This window comes from Sprattus sprattus, assembly GCF_963457725.1.
Source record: "Sprattus sprattus genome assembly, chromosome: 1".
NCBI classification, from domain to species: domain Eukaryota; kingdom Metazoa; phylum Chordata; class Actinopteri; order Clupeiformes; family Clupeidae; genus Sprattus; species Sprattus sprattus.
In genome coordinates, this window is record NC_137920.1 from 63,480,926 (window position 1) to 63,500,925 (window position 20,000).

Genomic DNA, 20,000 nt, shown 5'->3' on the forward strand with positions numbered 1-20,000 from the left:
GCTGCGTGACACGAGCGCCGAGGCGTGGCAAACGCGCAACGGGGCTTTTCAATTTCATTTCAAAGCGCCGTGCTGCTCGGGAGGCTTCTGGAGGGACGGCCTTGTGCGGCGATGCCAGAGTTCCCCACGTCTTACCACCCACCTCCCCCACCTCCCCCCCTCTCCCCCTGGCTCTGCGGCGTTAGCGTTTGTGGTGCGGTGTGTTGCAATCTGCTGCTATTGTTTTCGCCCGCGGGAGGCCGCCTTGCCAAGCCTCTCTCTCTCTATTCGAGCTCAAACGCCAGACTTCAAAAAAAAAAGAAGAAGAAGAAGAAGAAGAGAAAAAAAAACAGAAAAGAAGAGAAATGCAACCCCCCCCCTCTCCACCCCGATCCCTTCACAATTAAGCTAAACAAACCCAAGGGCAGCCGACCAACACCTCCCCCCCCCCCCCCCCCCCCCTCTCTCTCTCTCTCTCTCTCTCTCTCTCTCTCCTCCACCCCACCCGCGATCTGACACTTTCTGCTGCTTGCTTCATTGGAGAAAGGGCTACAATAAGGGAAATTAGCAAAAGAGTAAGAAGGTGTAGTTGAGTTCAAAGACATGGTGGTGGTGGTGGTGGTGGGGGGGACTAGCTCCTAATAGCCATGTAAGACTTGAATATTGGGAGGTTGCCAGAAAACCTAATGCTTCAGAAAGAAGATCTGAGAGCTTGGCTGTCAACCTCAATGACATCCACTCAAATGAAACACAAATAAACATGCTTCCCCTTATGTTTCGGAACCTTCTCTGATTGAGATCAATTCCACTGATACCTCCATTGCCCACAATAATCTATCTATAATAAACATACCAGTTACCCTCTTGAATAGAGAGAACAAATCCCTTTCTGTGTGCAAAATGTCTGTCCTGCCTATGAAAAGCCTTGTTACTATAAAGTTAAAAGGCACTGGGCTTTCTGTATGAACTTGGTAACTGCAATCAGGGGATAAAGTCAGTGGAACAAACTACGTTGGAGTATTTTGCTTTAGTTTCTGGTTTGCCGTCTTGCACCACTTCTGTGAAAAACAAGACATTGCACAGTTCTGCCTGATAAATGAACTCTACCACAACTACAAACAAATACAACCAAAAAACAAAACAAAACCTAACAAAGCCAAAGTCAGACCGGCAGCAGTGAACCCAAATGACGGAGCTCCCTAATTTTTTAATGCAAACCACGGAGCGAACAGCCCCGGGAAAACGGCACTCCTTTAATCCACGGGACGGAGTGAGGAGTAGTAAACGAACATTTCATTTAGGACGCGGGCCCTGGCGGCGTGACTCACTGGCATAGGGGGAGTTGGCGGCGGAGCCGTTGAGGAAACTGGGCGAGCTGCCCAGGTTGGACATGCCGCTGTTGCCGTAGCCGTTCATGCCGGTGGAGACGGAGCTGTAGCTGGTCTGCTGCGGCGTGGAGCTGGGCACATAGCCATGCGGCGAGACGCTGCTGGTGTTCCGGCTAAAGCCTGGAGAGAGGGAGAGAGAGAGGGTACGAGAGAGGAAGAGAGAGAGGGTGAGAGAGAGAGAGAGAGAGAGAGAAAGAGAGTGGAAGACAGAAGGGGAAGTGTTAATGATGGCTATACAAAGAATCATTTTAGACTTGCAAATCAGGTTTGTTATTTACATTGACTTTGTAAAGGTACACTTCAACTGTCCATGGATATAGAGCCTAATTGTTCATAATTGCAGGGAATCTTCAAAGAGGAAGCTGCCATTACCGGATGAGATATGTTATGGAAATGTAAGAGCATTTATAGGACATTCACCAGCAGAAGATACATTGAAACTCCACATGTAAAGACGTAAGAATGAACTGTTTCAGAGTCATCTTAGTCTAGTACATTTATGGATTTTCCAACTAATCGTCACACTGGAACCTATAACAGCTCTACACAGAACCCTCTGAAGAGCCCTCTTGTTGTTCTTTAGCTATCCATATTATAGCATTTGTATGATTCTTAGGTGAAGAGTATTCATATTTACTGAGACATTGCCTGTTAGGCAAAACCACTTGTAAACAATAGATAAAGGTTGCATGTGGACTGTAGCTAAAGCCAATGAAATGGCTTTTATCTACAGAAAGTGAAGAGTGTCCAGTTGCTCACCCTGGTTTCCGCCTTGTGAGTTCTCAGACACGTTGACGGCGAGCTGGCCAGGGAAGGAGTTGACCCCCATCATGCCCGCGTGCACGGAGCTGTTGGTGAGGCCCGACAGCTGGTTGTGGTTCCGGGGCACGTTGTACAGCGCCTCTGCAATATCAGCAGCTCGCTTCAGGATGATCTCCTGCCACACAGGAAACACACACACACACACACAAAAAGTGTTATAACTGTATAATGGTGTTATAGTCAGTTCTAACATTCTAAGTATCACACTGGTGGCAGATGTGAGATCACACACTTCCTCATCATGTTATCTTGGACCCAAGACAGCTCCTCTCTCTCTCTCCCCTACAGGTGTGTAACCACGGGACCTAACACATGCTAATGCTGCCGCTGCCGTCACCTGCGCCTTCCTATCTCCCACAGTTTAGTGAGTGCACACAGAGAGGAAGTGACACTGATGGTTACAAATGGCCCGCTTGGCGCGCCAGTGTAATCACTGCTTCATCGGTGTCTTCACAGAGTGCTGATACATTAGCGCCGGTATAAAATAATTCATGGGAACATGTCTTGTTAGCATGTTATTAATGATTTATAAGGGCTCTATTAACCATTAAGGGATTAATTATTAATGGGCTTTAACCTGGTGGAGTGCTGTTTTTTTTTTCTCTCGCAGGGACAGGGAGAAATAAAATGCTCACCTGGTTGTTATGAGGCATTCCGTACAGCGCTTCCACTAGATCCGCCGCCCGCTTGAGGATGACCTCCTGCACAACGAAGAAATTGAGAGGGAGAGAGAGAGAGGGGAAAAGAAGATTAAAACAGATGAAAAAAGCAACCACAACAACAGGGGTTTGTTGAACTTGTTTTGGGACATGCACCGTTTCGTACAAGCATGAAGCGCCCACAATGGAACTCATCTTTTTTTTTTATTTGATGTCTCTTGACGATTTACTGCATAAATATGGAACGGGGCCCTCTTCCATGAAAACTTAAGAATTTCCTTTTAGTAACATTGTGGTCAACACAAACTCATGGAACTGCTGTTGGCTCAATTGTTCAGTGTCTGTCGGAATAAAGTATCGCACCCCACATCTGTTCCCCATTTGGGAAAGACAATGCAATCTATGTCTAAAGGTCCTGCAGTTCCTCCATGCCCTATTCATTCTTGTTGCGACACAACTCACTGAAGGCGGTTCCCATAACATTTCAATGGCGATTATACAACTGCAATCGACTCGATGCGCACTGCCTAATGAGGAACAATGGCTGAGAGAGAGAGAGATAGTTTCACACACACTCACACACACACACACACACACACACACACACAAAAGGAGGGGGAAAAACCCTGCCCAAACATTCGGCATGATAAAAAGCAGCGGATGAAAAAAATAAAAAAAGTCTCCACATCCAACTCGTCACATCCAAAGTGGCGTCCGTAGAAACTTCGCTCTTATCTTTAATCTAAATGTGCTTCCCCCGGGGAGCACACACACAACGGTAATTACAACCATTTTCCTGTCATACTGAAGCTGTGTATTTGCTTTTTTTTGCTCTCTCGTAGTTTTCTTTGAAACATTGGAGAATGTCAAGATTTTGTTAAGATTAGCTTTCATGCATTTCTGTGTGGAAATCAGTGAAATGCAATACATTACAGGGAATTCATCACACACACACACACACACACACACACACACACACACACACACACACACACACACACACACACACACACACACACACACACACACACACACACACACTGGAATTGCTACTTGGAATCAAAGTGAGTGCACATAAATGCACATTAACGTATCCATCAACAGCTAGCATACATACATCTACATATTTGCGCCAATACTGAACCTCGTAATGTCATTTTGAGGACTTTATAGTTAGGCTGAGAAGAGAGATGGAGAGAGATAGAGAGAGAGAGAGAGAGAGAGAGAGAGAGAGAGAGAGAGAGAGAGAGAGAGAGGAAGCCATAGAGAGCACAGTGGTGAAGCGACAGCCAGAAAATTGCTCTCCCTCATCAGCCGCCGCCTGCTCCCTCTGCAAACGGGCCCTGGAGCTCGTGGAGCACACGGCTCTCAATCAGCCCCTGAGAGCGACACAGCTCACACCGGCCCCACACGGGGCAACAGCACTGTGTGTGTGTGTGTGGGGGGGGGGGGGGAGGCAGGGAGGGGCGGTGAAGGGGATGGTTGAAGGGGGGCGGGTAGTGTGTGTGGGGGGGTCAGATAGGCAATAAGGAGTTTTAGTGCGCTGTCCAAGGTGCTAAATTCACTCAATTATGGCAATGCTGCCATCGCGTTAACCTCTCATTACAGTAGCAGCGCTTTGGGCTGGAGGGGGAGGCATGAGTGAGAGGGAGAGAGGAGAAGAGGAGGGGGTTGGCCTGCTGCTGAATGGAGGGAGGCAGTGGAGCGAAGAGGCGGAGGACAGCGAGCCAGGCTTTATCAACTACTCCCCTACCTCCCACAATACTACCTCAGCATGAGAGAGAGAGAGAGAGAGAGAGAGAGAGAGAGAGAGTGGGAAGAGACAGAGGGAGATAGAAAGTGAGATGGAGAGGTCTGGGGAGCTGTAGAGAGGGCTGTGAGGTGGGTGGGCGGGCGGGCGGGCAGGCGGGGAGCCCCCATGGATGGCAGCAACGTGTGCGCTCAGGGAAGACATCAATTAGATGGAGATGAGGGGAGCGGGGCCGACAGGGCGGAGGGGCCACAGCGGGCCGCGGCGCTGATGGTGCTGCCGTGATGGGAGAACACGGCTCCGTTTTCCCAGGAGCCCACGGGACAAGCGGGCACGGTGGCCCGTGCCGTGCACCCCCCTCCTCCCCCTCCACCCCCAAGGCACACTCATGCCTTAATGGCTAAAACACCTTCCCATCCCCGCCATTGATTCAGAGACAAATATTTGACACCGTGCCTCTCTCTGTCTGACTTGACTTCCCACAGTGACAAAAACACATGTAGCCTAAGGATACCCTTTAAATGTTCCACTGTAATCACCTCAGAATATCGGCACACAGTCAATCAGTGGCAATTCAGTCCATGTGAATATTTGAAATCCACAAACTGTCTGGATCCCCCCCCCCCATTCCATCTGAGTACAATATCCTGAATGCTGTCTCCATACCCTCTCTGCCTCCTCCATGACATATTCTCCAGACATAGTCAGAGAAGATTGGATGAGCTGAAGACGGGATGGTGGTGTGTGTGGGGGGAGTGTTTCAGCTGAGGTGACATCAGCGTGATTCATTTGCCTGTGTGTGTGTGTCTGTGTGTGTGTGTGTGTGTGTGTGTGTGTGTGTGTGTGTGTGTAAATGAGCTCGTCTTCCTCTTCCTACTCCTCCTTCCCGCTCTATAACAGAGGGGGGTGTTACTGTAAAACCGGTCTAAGATGCCAGGTAGGAGATTGAAGCGGGGATGGGGTTGGGAGTTGTTAGGTACTGAAGAAGTGATGGTGGGGGTGGGGTGGGTGGGGTGGTAAGGGGGGGGGGTTGTGGAGAGACACCTGATTCCTTTCGGGTTTCTGAAATCATGAACCGAACCGGCTTGCTCCTAAACGGCCCCCTAGATGAGGCGCACGGCCCAGAAAGAGAAAGAGGAATGGCCGCTCTCTCTCTTTCTCAATCTGCCTCTCCTGCACTCACTCTCAGAAGCGTTGCGTCGCGTCAGGGTCAGACCAGAATACGGGACGTATGGAGATGCATCAGTAATGACACATAGCTCTGCTGCAGCCTTGTGTGAGAAGCTCCCCACACTTCCCAACGCACTATTGTTCCCTTTCAATGCCGCTACAAAAAAGGTCCCTTTGTGCCACTCTGAGCGGCCACTTATTAGAAAGCATAAATCGACCAGAATGTGCAACCCCCCCTTGCAACAGCTATGATGAGTTACTGCCCTCGCTCTTGTCAAAGTGTATTTCCAAACATAACCAAAGACTAATTAGAGCCCTGTAATTTAAAGTTCGGCCTGGTCCACTTTGACGTTTGGTGTTAAAAATACATTTATGGCCTGCTCTTAAGGGGGCTAATGCACGAGAGGCTTGATGACCATGTGTTGGCGCTCACAGGAGAGCCTCTGCACGAGCCCATCCCAGGCTTTTACAGTGTAAATTATAATCCCTCATGAGGTGATCCACATACATTAAGCTCAGGGGGAATGGAGGGGAAAATATGCTTGGGTCAAACAGGACTGTATGGCTGATGTTTCCAGCAGAGAGAGAGAGAGAGAAAGAGGGAGTGAGAGAGGGAGAGAGAGAGAGAGAGAGAGAGAGAGACAGCGGGAGGGAGAGAGAGACAGAGAGAGTGGGAGAGAGAGAGGGAGAGGGAGAGAGGAGAAGGGAAAAAAACAGAATTACATGATAAATGTTTCTCCGTGCTTGTTCATTTGCAATTTTATCATCTCCTAATGTTCTATTACGGCCATCATACAAGCAGGGTCACAGCTTCTCTGCTGCAGGGAATTGGGGGGGCAGGAGGTGGGGGGGGGGGGGGGGGGGGAGTGGTGATGATGCCATTCCCTCTCTGGTGGAGGATCTTCCCCAGACACCAACCTCCTCCGATCTCCCCACCCCCAACCCATCCTCCTCTACCCTAATCCAGCACATTTCATTACATTTGATTCTTCAGCCTAAGGTGCTCCGGAGGAGGTGCAAGGGGACAGACACTGTGAGTAGAGAAATAGTCTGATATGCTGACAGTGTTATTTATTTGTCACGTTCAAGACACACTGTCCCCATCTTATGTAGCCACATAATCCACCTAGTCATAGGGACAGAACGGGTGTGTCACAAACAAATGAAGTCATCTTCAATGCCAGCTCATCATGAAGTCATCCCGTCACCATTCCTCTAAAATGGAGGTGGGCGCCATATAAGGGCATTTGACTGGTCATCAGCGATCTACTGGGCAAGTAGAGCTCCTACAACATCTCTCCTGCTTACTCATGCCGTGCGATGACAGCGTTGAGGTCATCAGCGCTTGACCGATGCGCTTTCATCATCACGTTGACATCATCACAGGTGGTGTGTGTGGAAGAGTGTGTGTAGATGGGATGGGCCTATGAGCTCACTGGCCCTGTGAGCTCACTTCCTCGTATGCCACAGGCCGATGGCCTTTTCATTTCCAGTCAAAGTAGAGCTCTCTGGTCAGTGTGCCGTTTGAGAGGTGCTGAGATGGTCTGATGCAGGACACATGGTAGAGCATATCTGGGCTGGGTTAGCGAGCTAACGGGTGTGTTTAATGTCAGAGAAGGTGTGGCAATCGATGCCTTGCCAAAGCCACTTTCCTCAACAACCGTGCTAACATTGAGATAAAATGCTTGTATGTCATCACTGCACTGTTTGACTTAGTTCCTATGAAGTTTGGATTCTGTGGACAAATAACCCTGGCTGTCCATCTGTGAGAATCATCGCAATGTCATAGCAGAAAGTCTCCAAAGCACCCTTATTAGATAAGGTCCTTGAACATCTTGTCACAATGCGAGTCAGTGTCATAAAACCACATTTGAAGAAAACGAAAATGGAAAAAAAAACTAACATAAAAAACAAACTACCACAAAAAAAAAAACACACAAAAAACATGTCCTCCCGGCTTTGCCTAAGCCACATCCAGCCTTGCTGGGGCCAAAGAGAGGACACAAAGGCTGCCTTCTCCTCATGGTGTGAATGTTCAGTGAACAATTAAAGCTTCTGCCTTCCTCCGGCTAATCCCTTCACATGGGCCGCTACACCGTCTGTGCCCGCCTGTCTGTCACTGCCGGCCCATGTGTCCCTGGCTGGCCGTCGGTCAGTCTCCCAGCCCGCCAGCGCAGCGCTGCGCAGCACTACCCTATTACACTAAATTACCTCCTGTTTTTACAGCTAGGATATCAAAAGGCTAATCCGCCTCTGATCTACTTATCCAAAATACAGTGTGTGACAAATGTGAGAAATATAGTGTGTGTGCGTGCTAGGACAGTATGTGTGTGTGTGTGTGTGTGTGTGTGTGTCTGCGTGTGTGTGCGCTGCAGGCACGGCGGATTTGTTTCTTTTCAAATGTGTGTTTGGTTCAAAGGGTATTCCAAGTGCTTCTGGCATTTGATTTATGGCTGATTTGTGTAATGAGAGTGTGGAATAACTGGCTTACTGTGCTGGCGCACTCATTGATTCTGTGTGGTATTGAGAACTGGAGATAAGGATATGTCCTTATTTAGAAGATCCCTGCATGTGTGAGAGTGTGTGTCTCAGAGTGAGGCTATACTGTCCATCTGGATTCTTGAAAGTGTATGTGTGTGTGTGTGTCTGTGTGTGTATATGTGTGTGTGTGTGTGTGTGTGTGTGTGTACTCTTTGTACTCATTCTCTATATGACTATATTTGTCTATGTTTGTCTGCATGTGTAATATATATGTATGTGTGTGTGTGTGTTTGAGGGTGTGTCAGTGTGTGTGTGTGTGTGTATGTGGACACACACACACACACACACACACACACACACACACACACGTGCTCAACGAACACATCCGTCCATCTCTGCCTCCCTGTCCCTCATCATTCAGCAGCGTGTGATGGAGTCCAGCACTTGTGAAGAGGTGCCGTCAGCAAACTGTTATTACCTCAATAAAGGGGGAAATCGATAGGGCAGCAGCGAGCGCCAGAGCCAGGGACGCTTGCCATGCTGCGTGACATCAGCACAGGACCACCCCAACACCGCCGCGGTCACACACACCGCCCTCACACACACACACACACACACACACACACACACACACACACATACTCCCTAAATATCCCCCAAAAACATTCTACATATGCCCGAATGTCAGTGTGTGTGAGTGTGTGATATAATTCCTCTTTTTGGTATTGCCTAATGTTCATCCCTAACCATACACACACACACACACACACACCGAGATACACACACACACACACACACACACACCTGCACACTCGCTTGTACATTCCCCTTTGCTGTGACTCAATTACTCTTGGTGGAGCAATAATAAAGTCCAGGCAGCAGAGGCTTCGATCGGCTGACCCGCGGCAATGCAGCCCTGGACAGCTGACTTCACCATGATGGATCACCTCTCTCAGCCTGTGCTTTTAAACAGGCAGTGCACACACACACACACACACACACACACACACACACACACACACACACACACACACACACACACACACACACACACAAGCATGAACAAACACACACACACACACACACATAAGCATGTACACATCCACACAAATATACATACACATACATACAAACATACATATACAACCCCCTAGCTAGGCATAAATACTCCCCTAAGGATCACCATATATTAAAAGGCACGTGCAACTTCTGCATTCACAAAGACATTCCCACATCCTGTAAAAACGTATGTAACCACACACACACACACACACACACACACACACACACACACTGAGTGATCTTATTCTCTGTGTCCCAGGCTTAACCATTGTCAGGAGGAGCGGTGTAAGTCAGGGTCACAGGAGAAAGGCAGGCTGTTCTCCCGTCCTGGTTATTTACGCACGCTGGTGGGGCTGTTTCTCAACACATGGTGCACATTTGAAGGCTAGCAGTCGGGGGGCTGTGTCGGCGAGTCAAAGTTCATTAGCCACCGCACTCATTCATCCTCTCGCTCGCTCCGCGACCGGCATCCTCTCCGCAAGAGGAAAGAGGAGGGATTGTGAGGAGGAGCAGGGGCCTAACCACAGCATCTGCCCTCCGAGAGACTATGGGAGGTTAGAGAGCGAAACTAAAGTTTACTTTCAAGCTGCATAAAGTGTAGCCTCGTGGCTATGTGGAAACGGACACAGGCTCACACATTCAAACATGTACACACACGTAGAAGCACACAAATATACACATGCTCTGACATGCACAAACGCGCACACACACATGAACAGTATATACACACACACACACACACACACATGCATACACACACACACAAACACACACATATACACATGGAAACACACGTGTCCTCACATGGAAACACACACACATACACAGTCATGAACAGACACACATATGCACACACAAACCCTGACACACACACACACACACACACACACACACACACACACACACACACACACACACACACCCTGACAGACACACACACAAACATACAGGGGCACACAATCAGCGGCAACTCCCTGGAGAGTCCTGCCAGGCACCTGGGCCAACTGACCTTAAGCGTTAAAGAAGGTTGGATGTTTTTCTCAGGGTCTGCGAGTCAAACTCCTGGTCTTTAGTAATGAAGCCCTTTCTCTCAGGGGAAAACGGTTGTTTATCTTGCTCGCGCTCCACAAGCCACAGATAGAACCCGTTTTGTGGGGGCGGTGTGGGGGGGTTGAGGGAAGGGGGGTGGGGGGTGTTGAGGGGAACAGAGCGACAGATGAACCTTTCGCGTCCCACCTGTCTCAGCCTGGGAAAGACTTAACACAGCCAATATCACTGTGCCAGTCTGAGGCCCACAGAAAGCACTCGCGAAAGAGGCTGCTGAAAACAGGCACTGCTTAGAAGGCAGAGCAACTTTCAGTAGGCGTTAGGAAGTGTTATCGCAAAAATATACATTTGTCAACTTGACTCCGGAGACATTTATACAGCTTTCTAACACCGAGTTATTTATCAAACGTTACTGAAATACAAGCCCTACACAGGGCAAGAGTGTATTTAGAAACACACACATACACACACACACACACACACACACACACACACACACATACACACACAGTAATTCATTAATGGCATAATCATTGAACAAACTCCCTGTGTTAAGCTGCATCAAAAAAGTGAGACACACACAGGCATGGACACACACACACACACACACACACACACACACACACACACTCATACACAAGCACAAACAATAAAAAAACACTCACGCCCCTACAAAGAGTGACTGCCAATGACCGTGCGTGTGTCCCCGCGTCCCTGCGCAAAATCGATGTCCCTTCATTGGACGTGACAGTGACTTATGCTTCGGCTAATTGCGACGAATGGCTTGATTTCGGAAGCTGTGGTGTGGGGTTGTGTGTGTGTGTGTGTGTGTGTGTGTGTGTCTGTGTGTGTGGGTCGGGAGGGCTTTGAGTGCTTGTGTGATCCGGGCCAAAAACACTTGGGCGTGGAGCGGAAGAGTACAATAGCTGTCTGTTTCTCTATTACACGGGTGCTGGAGCCGTAAATGGGAGGTTAATGTGAACTAATGGAGTGAGACGCCAGCGCTGGTGCCGGAGCCCCGAGTGCAGTGCAGTGCAGTGCGGCGGCGCTGCCGACAGCCACGACGCTCGGAGATGGATGAAGTCTCTCAAATCACTCACTCCTTCACCGTGCGCACCGTGTACCATGCAACGCCACCTCTGCCTCTCTCTCTCTCTCTCTCTCTCTCTCTCTCTCTCTGTCTCTGTCTCTCTCTTTCCCTCTCTCTCTCTCTCTCTCTCTCTCTCTCTCTCTCTCTCTCTCTCTCTCTCTCTCTCTCTCGCTCTCTTTCTCTCTCTCACACACGCACACACCCCTATAACCACCAGGATGTTTCTATTTGATCTCAGACGTTGGGTGACACGTGATAAAGAGTAATAGAGAAGGGCCGCTCAGGGGATTTTGGTTCCACGGTGGCCATCTCCAGCTCTAGACTGGGTCGGCGTGTAAAACCTCTATGTATGCGATTGTGAAAAGAAAAGAAAGTCACTGCACTTAGGTATTGTCCCCTAAATAGCAGGATATAAGCCTCCAGGCTGTGGTATTGCACTTTCAAACCTGCAATTTGCTGCCCCTTTGGGAGCTTAGGAGAAACTTTCAGTGGCCACTTACAAGCGAGTCTGCCAAGCGAGTTTTCAGCCCTGCTGTTGTTTCAGGATGTATGCAGGATTTATACACTCCTTTAACATCTCTTTATGAGAATTCAGTTATGATACCAACCTGTTCTGGTTGATTTATGTACATGACTGACTGTCTGTTTGATTGATTGATTGATTGACAGATTGTATTGAATGTCATAAGCTTGGCACCACTTTTTTTAAAGTCTGCATCCTGATCCTTTCTTTTTCAAGTGTCAGTTCTGTCAGCCTTTAATCTGACAGCAGACCTGGATGGGTGGGGCTCCTGGCACACAGAGACACAGGCGGTCACAGCGGAAGGTCAGGGCACGTGGTGTGTAGGGTAGCGGACGGGGGGTGGAGGAGGGGAGAGATGCCATCAAGCTCGGCCCTCATTAGCCTGCTGTTCTTACTCCATTAAGTGTTGTTGTAGCCGCTGGACCCAGAGCGAACCAGGGGGACGCCGAAAGCAAGATAAAATGCTGTGTGTTTATTACTCCCCAAGGATCAATTTAGTCCACACTTTTCCTGCTCAAGCAGAGCTCATACACACACACACACACACACACACACACACACACACACACACACACACACACACACATATGAACACACCACTACCTACTTTAGCCACTGTCCCAGTGGGCAGTGTAAGTAAGAGCACATTGTTGTCTAGATCTGTCTGCATTTAGTCTGGGTGCACCTGCACAATTGCTGTGCAGCACACTTTTGCCTTTGTGTGTGTGGGTGTGTGTGTGTGTGCGTGCATGTGTGTGTGCCTGTGTGTGTGCATCTGTGTGCAAATGCAGCTGTGCAAAAGAGATTATGAGCACATGTGCGTGGAGTGTTCTTGCAATGACATCACAGAAGACACACACCCTAATGTGCTACAATGTGTCCGTGTTCAGTCTGATGACATTACTCAACGGCAAATCAGGAATATCTGGAAATGCTTTGGCGAAAATGAACCAGCTCCCACACACACACACACACACACACACACACCCGCCCGCCCACGCAACCACACACACACACAGTAATCCCCACAGCTGCAGAAAATTTGGGGTCACGACTTTGCCCTACACGCCTCACTTGACTGAATGAAACTTGCCTGGAGAATCAGCGTTTGGGTCAAGTCACCTCCCATTGTACCAGGGCAGGGTGCAACCGCATGCTTCTCAATGAGAATAACTTATGTAAAAACAAACGTGAAAAGGTTAAGCAAGGGACACTAGTTTTCCATTTTTCTTTCTCCAGCCAGTGACAGGATAAATCTCGAATGTTCAGTACCTTCTGTGTTGATTTTAAATGAGATTCAAAGCAAACACGAGAGATATCTTTGGCCAGACGCAGGGGTTACTGGGGAGAATGTGAACTTGCAGGGTTTCGCAAACGGGCGGTCGGCTTCTCCTTGCCGAGTGTCTGAGGTGCGTTTCGCCGAAAATATAAAAAATTGCAACACACTCGTCTTCGTGGCCAGATCACCAGGGGACGTGGTGAAAGACAGAGGGCTGCTGAAGAGAAGGAGAAAGACACTGCGCCTGATGCCATGTCAAACTCGCTGCGTCAGAGATTAAACTCTACAAAAAACTATCCTGGACTGCCTTTGGTTTAGGTAGCTGATACCTGTCTTTTTTCTCTGGCAGACATGACAAAGTGCCAAAACTCACTGACCTTAGGAAGAGCATGCAATATTATTCAGCTACCCATCCATATCTAATTGGGCTGTCATATAGGGTTCGGCTTTGGCTGCTGAACTAAACCGTGTTGTTCTATGACGACGACTATTCACTGTTCAAATTAATAAAGGGATTAATTTACTTGGGAGGTCAGTTCAGGTTTTAATTAAACTAATGAAAAACTTCTCAGAGGCTTGTTGACACTTCAGCGCGTGTCAGAATTCCATCAGATAGTTCTGCCAAAACCGTCTAAACTCAAGTGGATCCATATGGGAAAAAGCATCAAAGCTATCAGGCAGCTGTACACTCTACCTACTGAAACACACAGCCAAGGTACACTGGTGGACAGTACATCAGACGGCTCACTGGCCGTCTTACCACAACAGACACTGGGCCCAGATAAGAAGGGATCTGTGGGATATTTCGAGAGAAAAGAAGAGGCGACAGACCTTTGGGAGGCGCTCGGGGTCTCCAGGGTGTCTGGGGATGACCTTCTGGAGTCTCTGGAAACCGTAGTCAATGGTGGGCTCATTCAGGGCTAGAGGGAGAGAGGGGGATAGAAAGAGAGAGAGAAAGAGAGTGAGAGGGGGACAGAGAGAGAAAGAGAGAGAAAATCCATTAATGACATGTCACATTCAAAAATGATAGAGAGCGTTCTCAATGGGATTCAGTAAAGGGACAGCCGATGGGACCTATCAGAGCATCTAGATAAGAGCGTCTGGTCTGGTCCTACAAGACAGATGAAAAAGGGAATCGCTCGCCAGGATCTGGGTCAGCCTTCACAACAGATCCTCAGGAACAATCTTTCGACAACAATATGCCAAAAGCCAACCAACTTTACAACTCTCTAGCAGCCACCTTCTGGCCAACCTCCTATAAGCACCTGTGTCCCGGCCAAAAAAAGGTTCCTAGTGCATTAATCATGTTCGCCAGGCATCCCCCAGGCCTGCCGTAACGGCAAAGCAAACCAAAAACACATCAGGAAATGAGTAACAAAGCTTTTCTGATGTTGTACGCACTTAGGATAATTTCTGAACGAATCGATTGACAACGAAGACATGAGACAGTCATAAGTGATGTTGGAGGGGGTGAGAGAGTGTCAGCTTTAAGAAAAAATAAATCCTCAATTGTTCTAATGGAAGAAGCAACGCATTCTTGCAGCCTAGATTGCCCTTATTTATAAAGGCGAGGACTGAAAAGCAGGTATGGGATGGTAATCTGGAGGGAGATTTTAAAGAGGACATTTACGTTTACGCATTTAGCGTCACAATTACCGGCGTTAAGCCTTTATCTTGTCAAAGAGCTAATGTAAAAGCCTGTCAGTCAGAGGAGGGGAGGGGAGGGGTGTTTCTGAGAAGGGAGCGGACGAGGAGGAAGGGGAGCACAAAGATGGTGGCCTATCCATTTGAGTTGCTTTTACAGAGCGCACAAGAAAAGAGTGGTAAAGATACTTCATTGAAGTACACTTACACACACACACACACACACACACACACACACACACACACACACACACACACACACACACACAAAAACACACACAAAAACACACACAAACACACATACAGAAACCACAAGAAAGTGAATGCCTTGTGATGTGACAGCATCGTCTCTTTTAGTTACATGCTGGCATCTGGGAGCTCTAACACTAAGACTCTCAGGCAGAAGAGAGTGGAGTTGCCAAACACAGGGAGAGAAGGACAGAAAGACAGAGAGAGAGAAAGAAAGAGAATGGGAAACAATTTTGATCTCTTGCAAAATTTCTCCACCTTGGGGTATGTTCGCTGAAGGATGTCCAGGGTTTGCTGGCGAGACGATTGGCAACCCACCAGAAAAACAACAACAACAACAGCGCAAAAAACGCTCTTTACCCCAGGGTACAGCAACTTGCATCATCATCATCAGCATCATCATCATTGCCGTGAATGAAAAACAGATTTTCTAAGCTTCAAGGCAATAATAATTCACGACACAAAAGGTGGTTTGAAACCCACTGGAGCATCAAACAGAACTGGGAAAATCACATCTCTATTAAGACAAAAATGAGGAAATGGATAAATACGCTTAGAACTTTGGCACCATTTACTTTTCTTTATCTGTGTGTCTCTCGGTCAAATTCAAGCTGCTTTTTTATTGCGTGATATTGCAACTATCAACTTTTTCCATTGCACTGAGTGAAAAATAGACATAGAAATAGAAAGTTCATGTTGAAAAGTCTCTCTCTATCCCTCTCTCCCTCCTCCTTTCTCTCTCTCTCTCTCTCTATCCCTCCCTTTTTCTCTCTGTCTTTCTCCCCCTCTTCTTTCTGTCTATGCCCTGTCCTTTGTTACCTGTTGTCCCAACCTCCTGGAGCTCAGCACACCATACAGAGAGCATTACAGGAGCTCCTCTCCTCTTCTTTTCTTCTTTTGGTGCTGTGTCTGTCATGGTGCCTGCCTCAGAAGAGCTCAGAAACCATGTGAGTAAAATAAAAAAAGAGATTGAAAACTAAAAAAAGGGGGGGGGGGGGGATCTTTCTTCAGTTCTGTTGTCCCCATGGACACACAAGGGCCTTAAAATGAGCTTCGGTTCCACAGAACACAGTGGTGAAAGTAGGGGATGAAAAGAGGAAGAGAGAGAAGCAGAGTGGTTTTGATGGTGCGAATGTGAAGGTGTGTGTGTGTGTGTGTGTGTGTGCACGCCTGGAGTAAGAATGAGACAGAGAGTGAGAGAGAGAGAGACATCTAGGAGATCTAGGTGCTTTCCTTGTGGCTGTTGCGGTAGGGTGGTTTGAGCACAATGGCCAAGTCTCTAATTAAGTCCTCTCCGACACCTAAGTCTAACTTGACAAACAACACGCCTGAGGTTTCCAAGGATATCACATTTTTTACACCTCACTTTGGCTTCTCCATTCAGTGTCAGGGATTTCTCCGAAAAACCGAAGTTACAAACGGATCCTTTTAACAACTTCAGAGTCTTGCGATTGCAAAGTATTGCAAAACAAACAGACAATGGGTAGATTAACTAATATGTTAGAGCCTTTTTCGTTGCAACGTGCACCTTAAAACATGCCATGGAATGTACAGACCAGACCGCACATGGCTAAAATCGCATTCTGCCTACCTGCTACACTATTGATTTTGTTTGTTATAACATCCTAGTATATATTTTTGTGAGTGGTGTAGAATAACTGCCCGGTATTATCTCTCTCTGTTTGATGACACACTGTTAGCTTATATATCCTGAATGCTAAACTTTAGTTTCCTTTTCTGTCGGTCAGCGGTTCCATGATTCCATTCAATTCCACTTCCATTCAATGATTGAATGATTCCTTTCAGTTGTGGACGCCACAAATTATGGTTAGAGTGCAGTGACAAGCATTGATTATGCAATCAGCTGTAGGTTTTAGTACATGCAATGTGAGATGAAGACACAGCGCCACTTTCTGCGGACTGGTCGCTGTATGCGCTTCGCTCTCCAATATACGCCCCATGCGTAATTCTTTTTTTAATTTAAAATAATGTCTCTCAGATGTCTGCGTATGTAAAATGTACATGTCGTAACATGTCATTGATGCGTCCAACCCATCTCCACACACACACACACACACACACACACACACATACACACACACACTCCAAATCCCAGCCCAGCATGTAAATACTTCAGCAGGGATAAATTGAGGAAATTCCAGAGTATGTGCTTTACCTCTGATTTTTGTCCCATTTGACTCTCCTAATAGAGACGCCCCGGGGCAAATGCCTCGGACACAATCCGAATGCAAAATGACCATGTCCGCGCCCGCCATAAACATGGGAAGAAATAACAAATCCATAACTATCGATGTCGAGAAAACCCAGACGTCCAAACGAAAAAAGCGAAAACACTGCCCAGCTTCAAACTCTGCTGTGAAAGAAGGGAGGGGACATCTGACTTTTCTTTTTCTTCAGAAAAAAAAACCAACACCAAATCAAGAGCTACGGTCCCAGAATCACACCAAATATGTGCGACACAAAAGACAAGAAAAAAAAAGCCCCGGAGGACAGACAATACATCATATTAAAAATGGCCGCCCTATAATTAGGGCGACAGGGGCCCGTATTGCCGGGAGAGGTGAGGGGCCCCTGGAGCAGCAGGAAAAGAGCCTTGCGCCCCCCCGCCCCCCTCCTGTTAAAAGCAAATATGGAGATTAATGGGCAGGGGGCTCAGTGGAGCTGCACAGTTGTGGTTGTCAAGGGCTGTTTACTCTCCCTCTATATTCGCTATCGATTTCCACGTTGGACACAGTCTCTCTTTTTTCCCCCTCTCCTCAAGGCCAGCGGGTAATATTCACTTACGGAGAAGGGGGTATCTGCATCCTGTAATCTTCACAGGGTGGAGTGTCTGTGAACAGGGCCTATTATTGCCCCGTAAACATTGATGTATGGGACATTTTCCCTGTTAGAATGCACTCTCTAGCTCTCTCACTCTCACTATCTCTCTCTCTCTCTCTCTCGCTCTCTCTCTCTTGCGTACACACACACACACACACACACACACACACACACACACACACACACACACACACACACACACGTATGCATGTAGACATACACACAGATTCATGTATACACGGGCAGGAGGATGCATGATAGTCATACTCAAATACACACGTGTGCCCACATATGAATATGTGTGCATGTGCACATATACATGCACACGCACACAAAGACACACACAGACACACACACACACACACACACACACACACACACAGACACACACACACACACACACACACAGAGTCTGTATGTACTGTCTCACACACGCATACACTCTCACCCATAGATACACACACACACACACACACACACACACACACACACACACACACACACAAATTAGATTCCGCTCCAAGCTCCAGGAGGGTAGACAAGTAAGCTGGCCACCATGAATCCCGAGTTACAACACTGTCTTGGGAAAGAACTAACCTTTCCTCCACTTACACAAGTGGCAGAGTGAGCACACACACACAAAAAGAATACACACACACACACTTAACGTAAGAGATAGAGCAAGACTTTCACAAGGCATGTTCAGCTGGGTTTTGCATCTGGATTTATCTGTGTGTGTCCTCCAGATTAAAGTCTGGGTATAAGGAGGAGAAAAGCCCTGACCGCTTTTTCCCTCTAAACTCTAACCTCCACAAATTCACTTAAATGCTTTGCATCACCTAAAAAAATTGCTATTGTGTAATGTCATCACTGCATGAAAACCCCGCACATGGGAAGGATGGAGTTGTTGCCGCAGACAAGACATGTTAGCCAAGAGCACTTAGAGTAGTTTCCAAGTTTAAGGACAAGCCATGTTAGCAAATATATCCTCTTCCATGAAGCATAACGACAGCGCATGAACAGCACATAAATGGGGAAGTGAGTGAGTTTTTTTGTTTCTCTTTCTCTCTCTTTCTCTCTCCCTTTTGTTTCGTTTCTTTTTTTTGGCCCTCTCTTTTACTGTACCTCAACACAATATTCTGTAAAATGTGAAACAATCCAAACCACAGGCAGGGATATTTATAGAGCGGCCAAATTCAGTTTTAAAGAGCAGTTTTATTGGTTGCTCCTCTTATTAGGAACACATGGCACTGGAGTTTTGGTGAGGGATGTCGGTGTACGTTTCTCCTGGGGCAACAGAGGTGGTTTTGACACAGGAATAAAACACAAAAGATGGTGTGTGTGTGTGTGTGTGTGTGTGGGGGGGGGGGGGTAGGGGGGTCTAACCCCCAACTGATGGCTATTTTGACTTCTTCTCCAAAAGCCCTGGGACGGCTCCAGTCAGTGCAGAGAGGGAGGCCCAGGACCTAAAAAACACATCTTCTAAGAACACGCTACTGACAAGAGTGAGAATAGCAAAGCATCCTCCAGGGACGTTTTTCTTTAAGCCAACAGTTACACTGAGTTATTCTGAACAATGTACAGCATACCAACCGCATTCCACCACGCCGAACGAAGGAGTGTGTAAGTAACTCGTTGGTCAGTCTCTCACTCTTTCAAAACATTCCCCCTTCTCCCTAACCACCTGACCCCAGGGGACTCACATACACTTGTATCTGAAGGCCTTGTTTTCATTAAACTTGTTCTTGTTCTCAAAAGAGTGGCTATGAGTAGCCAGTGGCAGTGCGTCTTTGAGTTCTTCATTTGCCACTGCAACATCTGTTCTAATTAAGGTGTAATTGATCCGACGCCAATCACCATGGTTACGGTCAGTGCTAGAATATGGGGTAGGGAGCACACCCCTTAATCAGGCATGCTCAGTAAGGGAGAGCTGCACTGACCAAGACCACTGATAAAGCCTCAGTTGGTTTTGAAATCCCTGGCAGGTTTTTCTAAGGTGACTGACAGCCCACTTGA

General features: G+C 47.6%; 1 protein-coding gene across 6 annotated transcripts in view; it reads right to left on the bottom strand.

Annotated features, from left to right (window-relative positions):
- The window catches only part of LOC308365617 (transcription factor COE1-A), a gene marked incomplete at its 5' end in the record, with an annotated part of 149,323 nt that overhangs the window by 4,385 nt on the left and 124,938 nt on the right, over positions 1-20,000 (bottom strand). For 5 of the 6 annotated variants that reach the window (XM_080839101.1, XM_080839100.1, XM_080839099.1 and 2 more), the window contains 4 exons: positions 1,308-1,487; positions 2,127-2,304; positions 2,825-2,890; positions 14,082-14,170. In XM_080839101.1, the coding sequence (XP_080695227.1) occupies positions 1,308-1,487; positions 2,127-2,304; positions 2,825-2,890; positions 14,082-14,170 (513 nt within the window). The remainder of the gene's footprint in view (positions 1-1,307; positions 1,488-2,126; positions 2,305-2,824; positions 2,891-14,081; positions 14,171-20,000) is intronic. The other variant, XM_080839102.1, reaches the window with a different exon arrangement.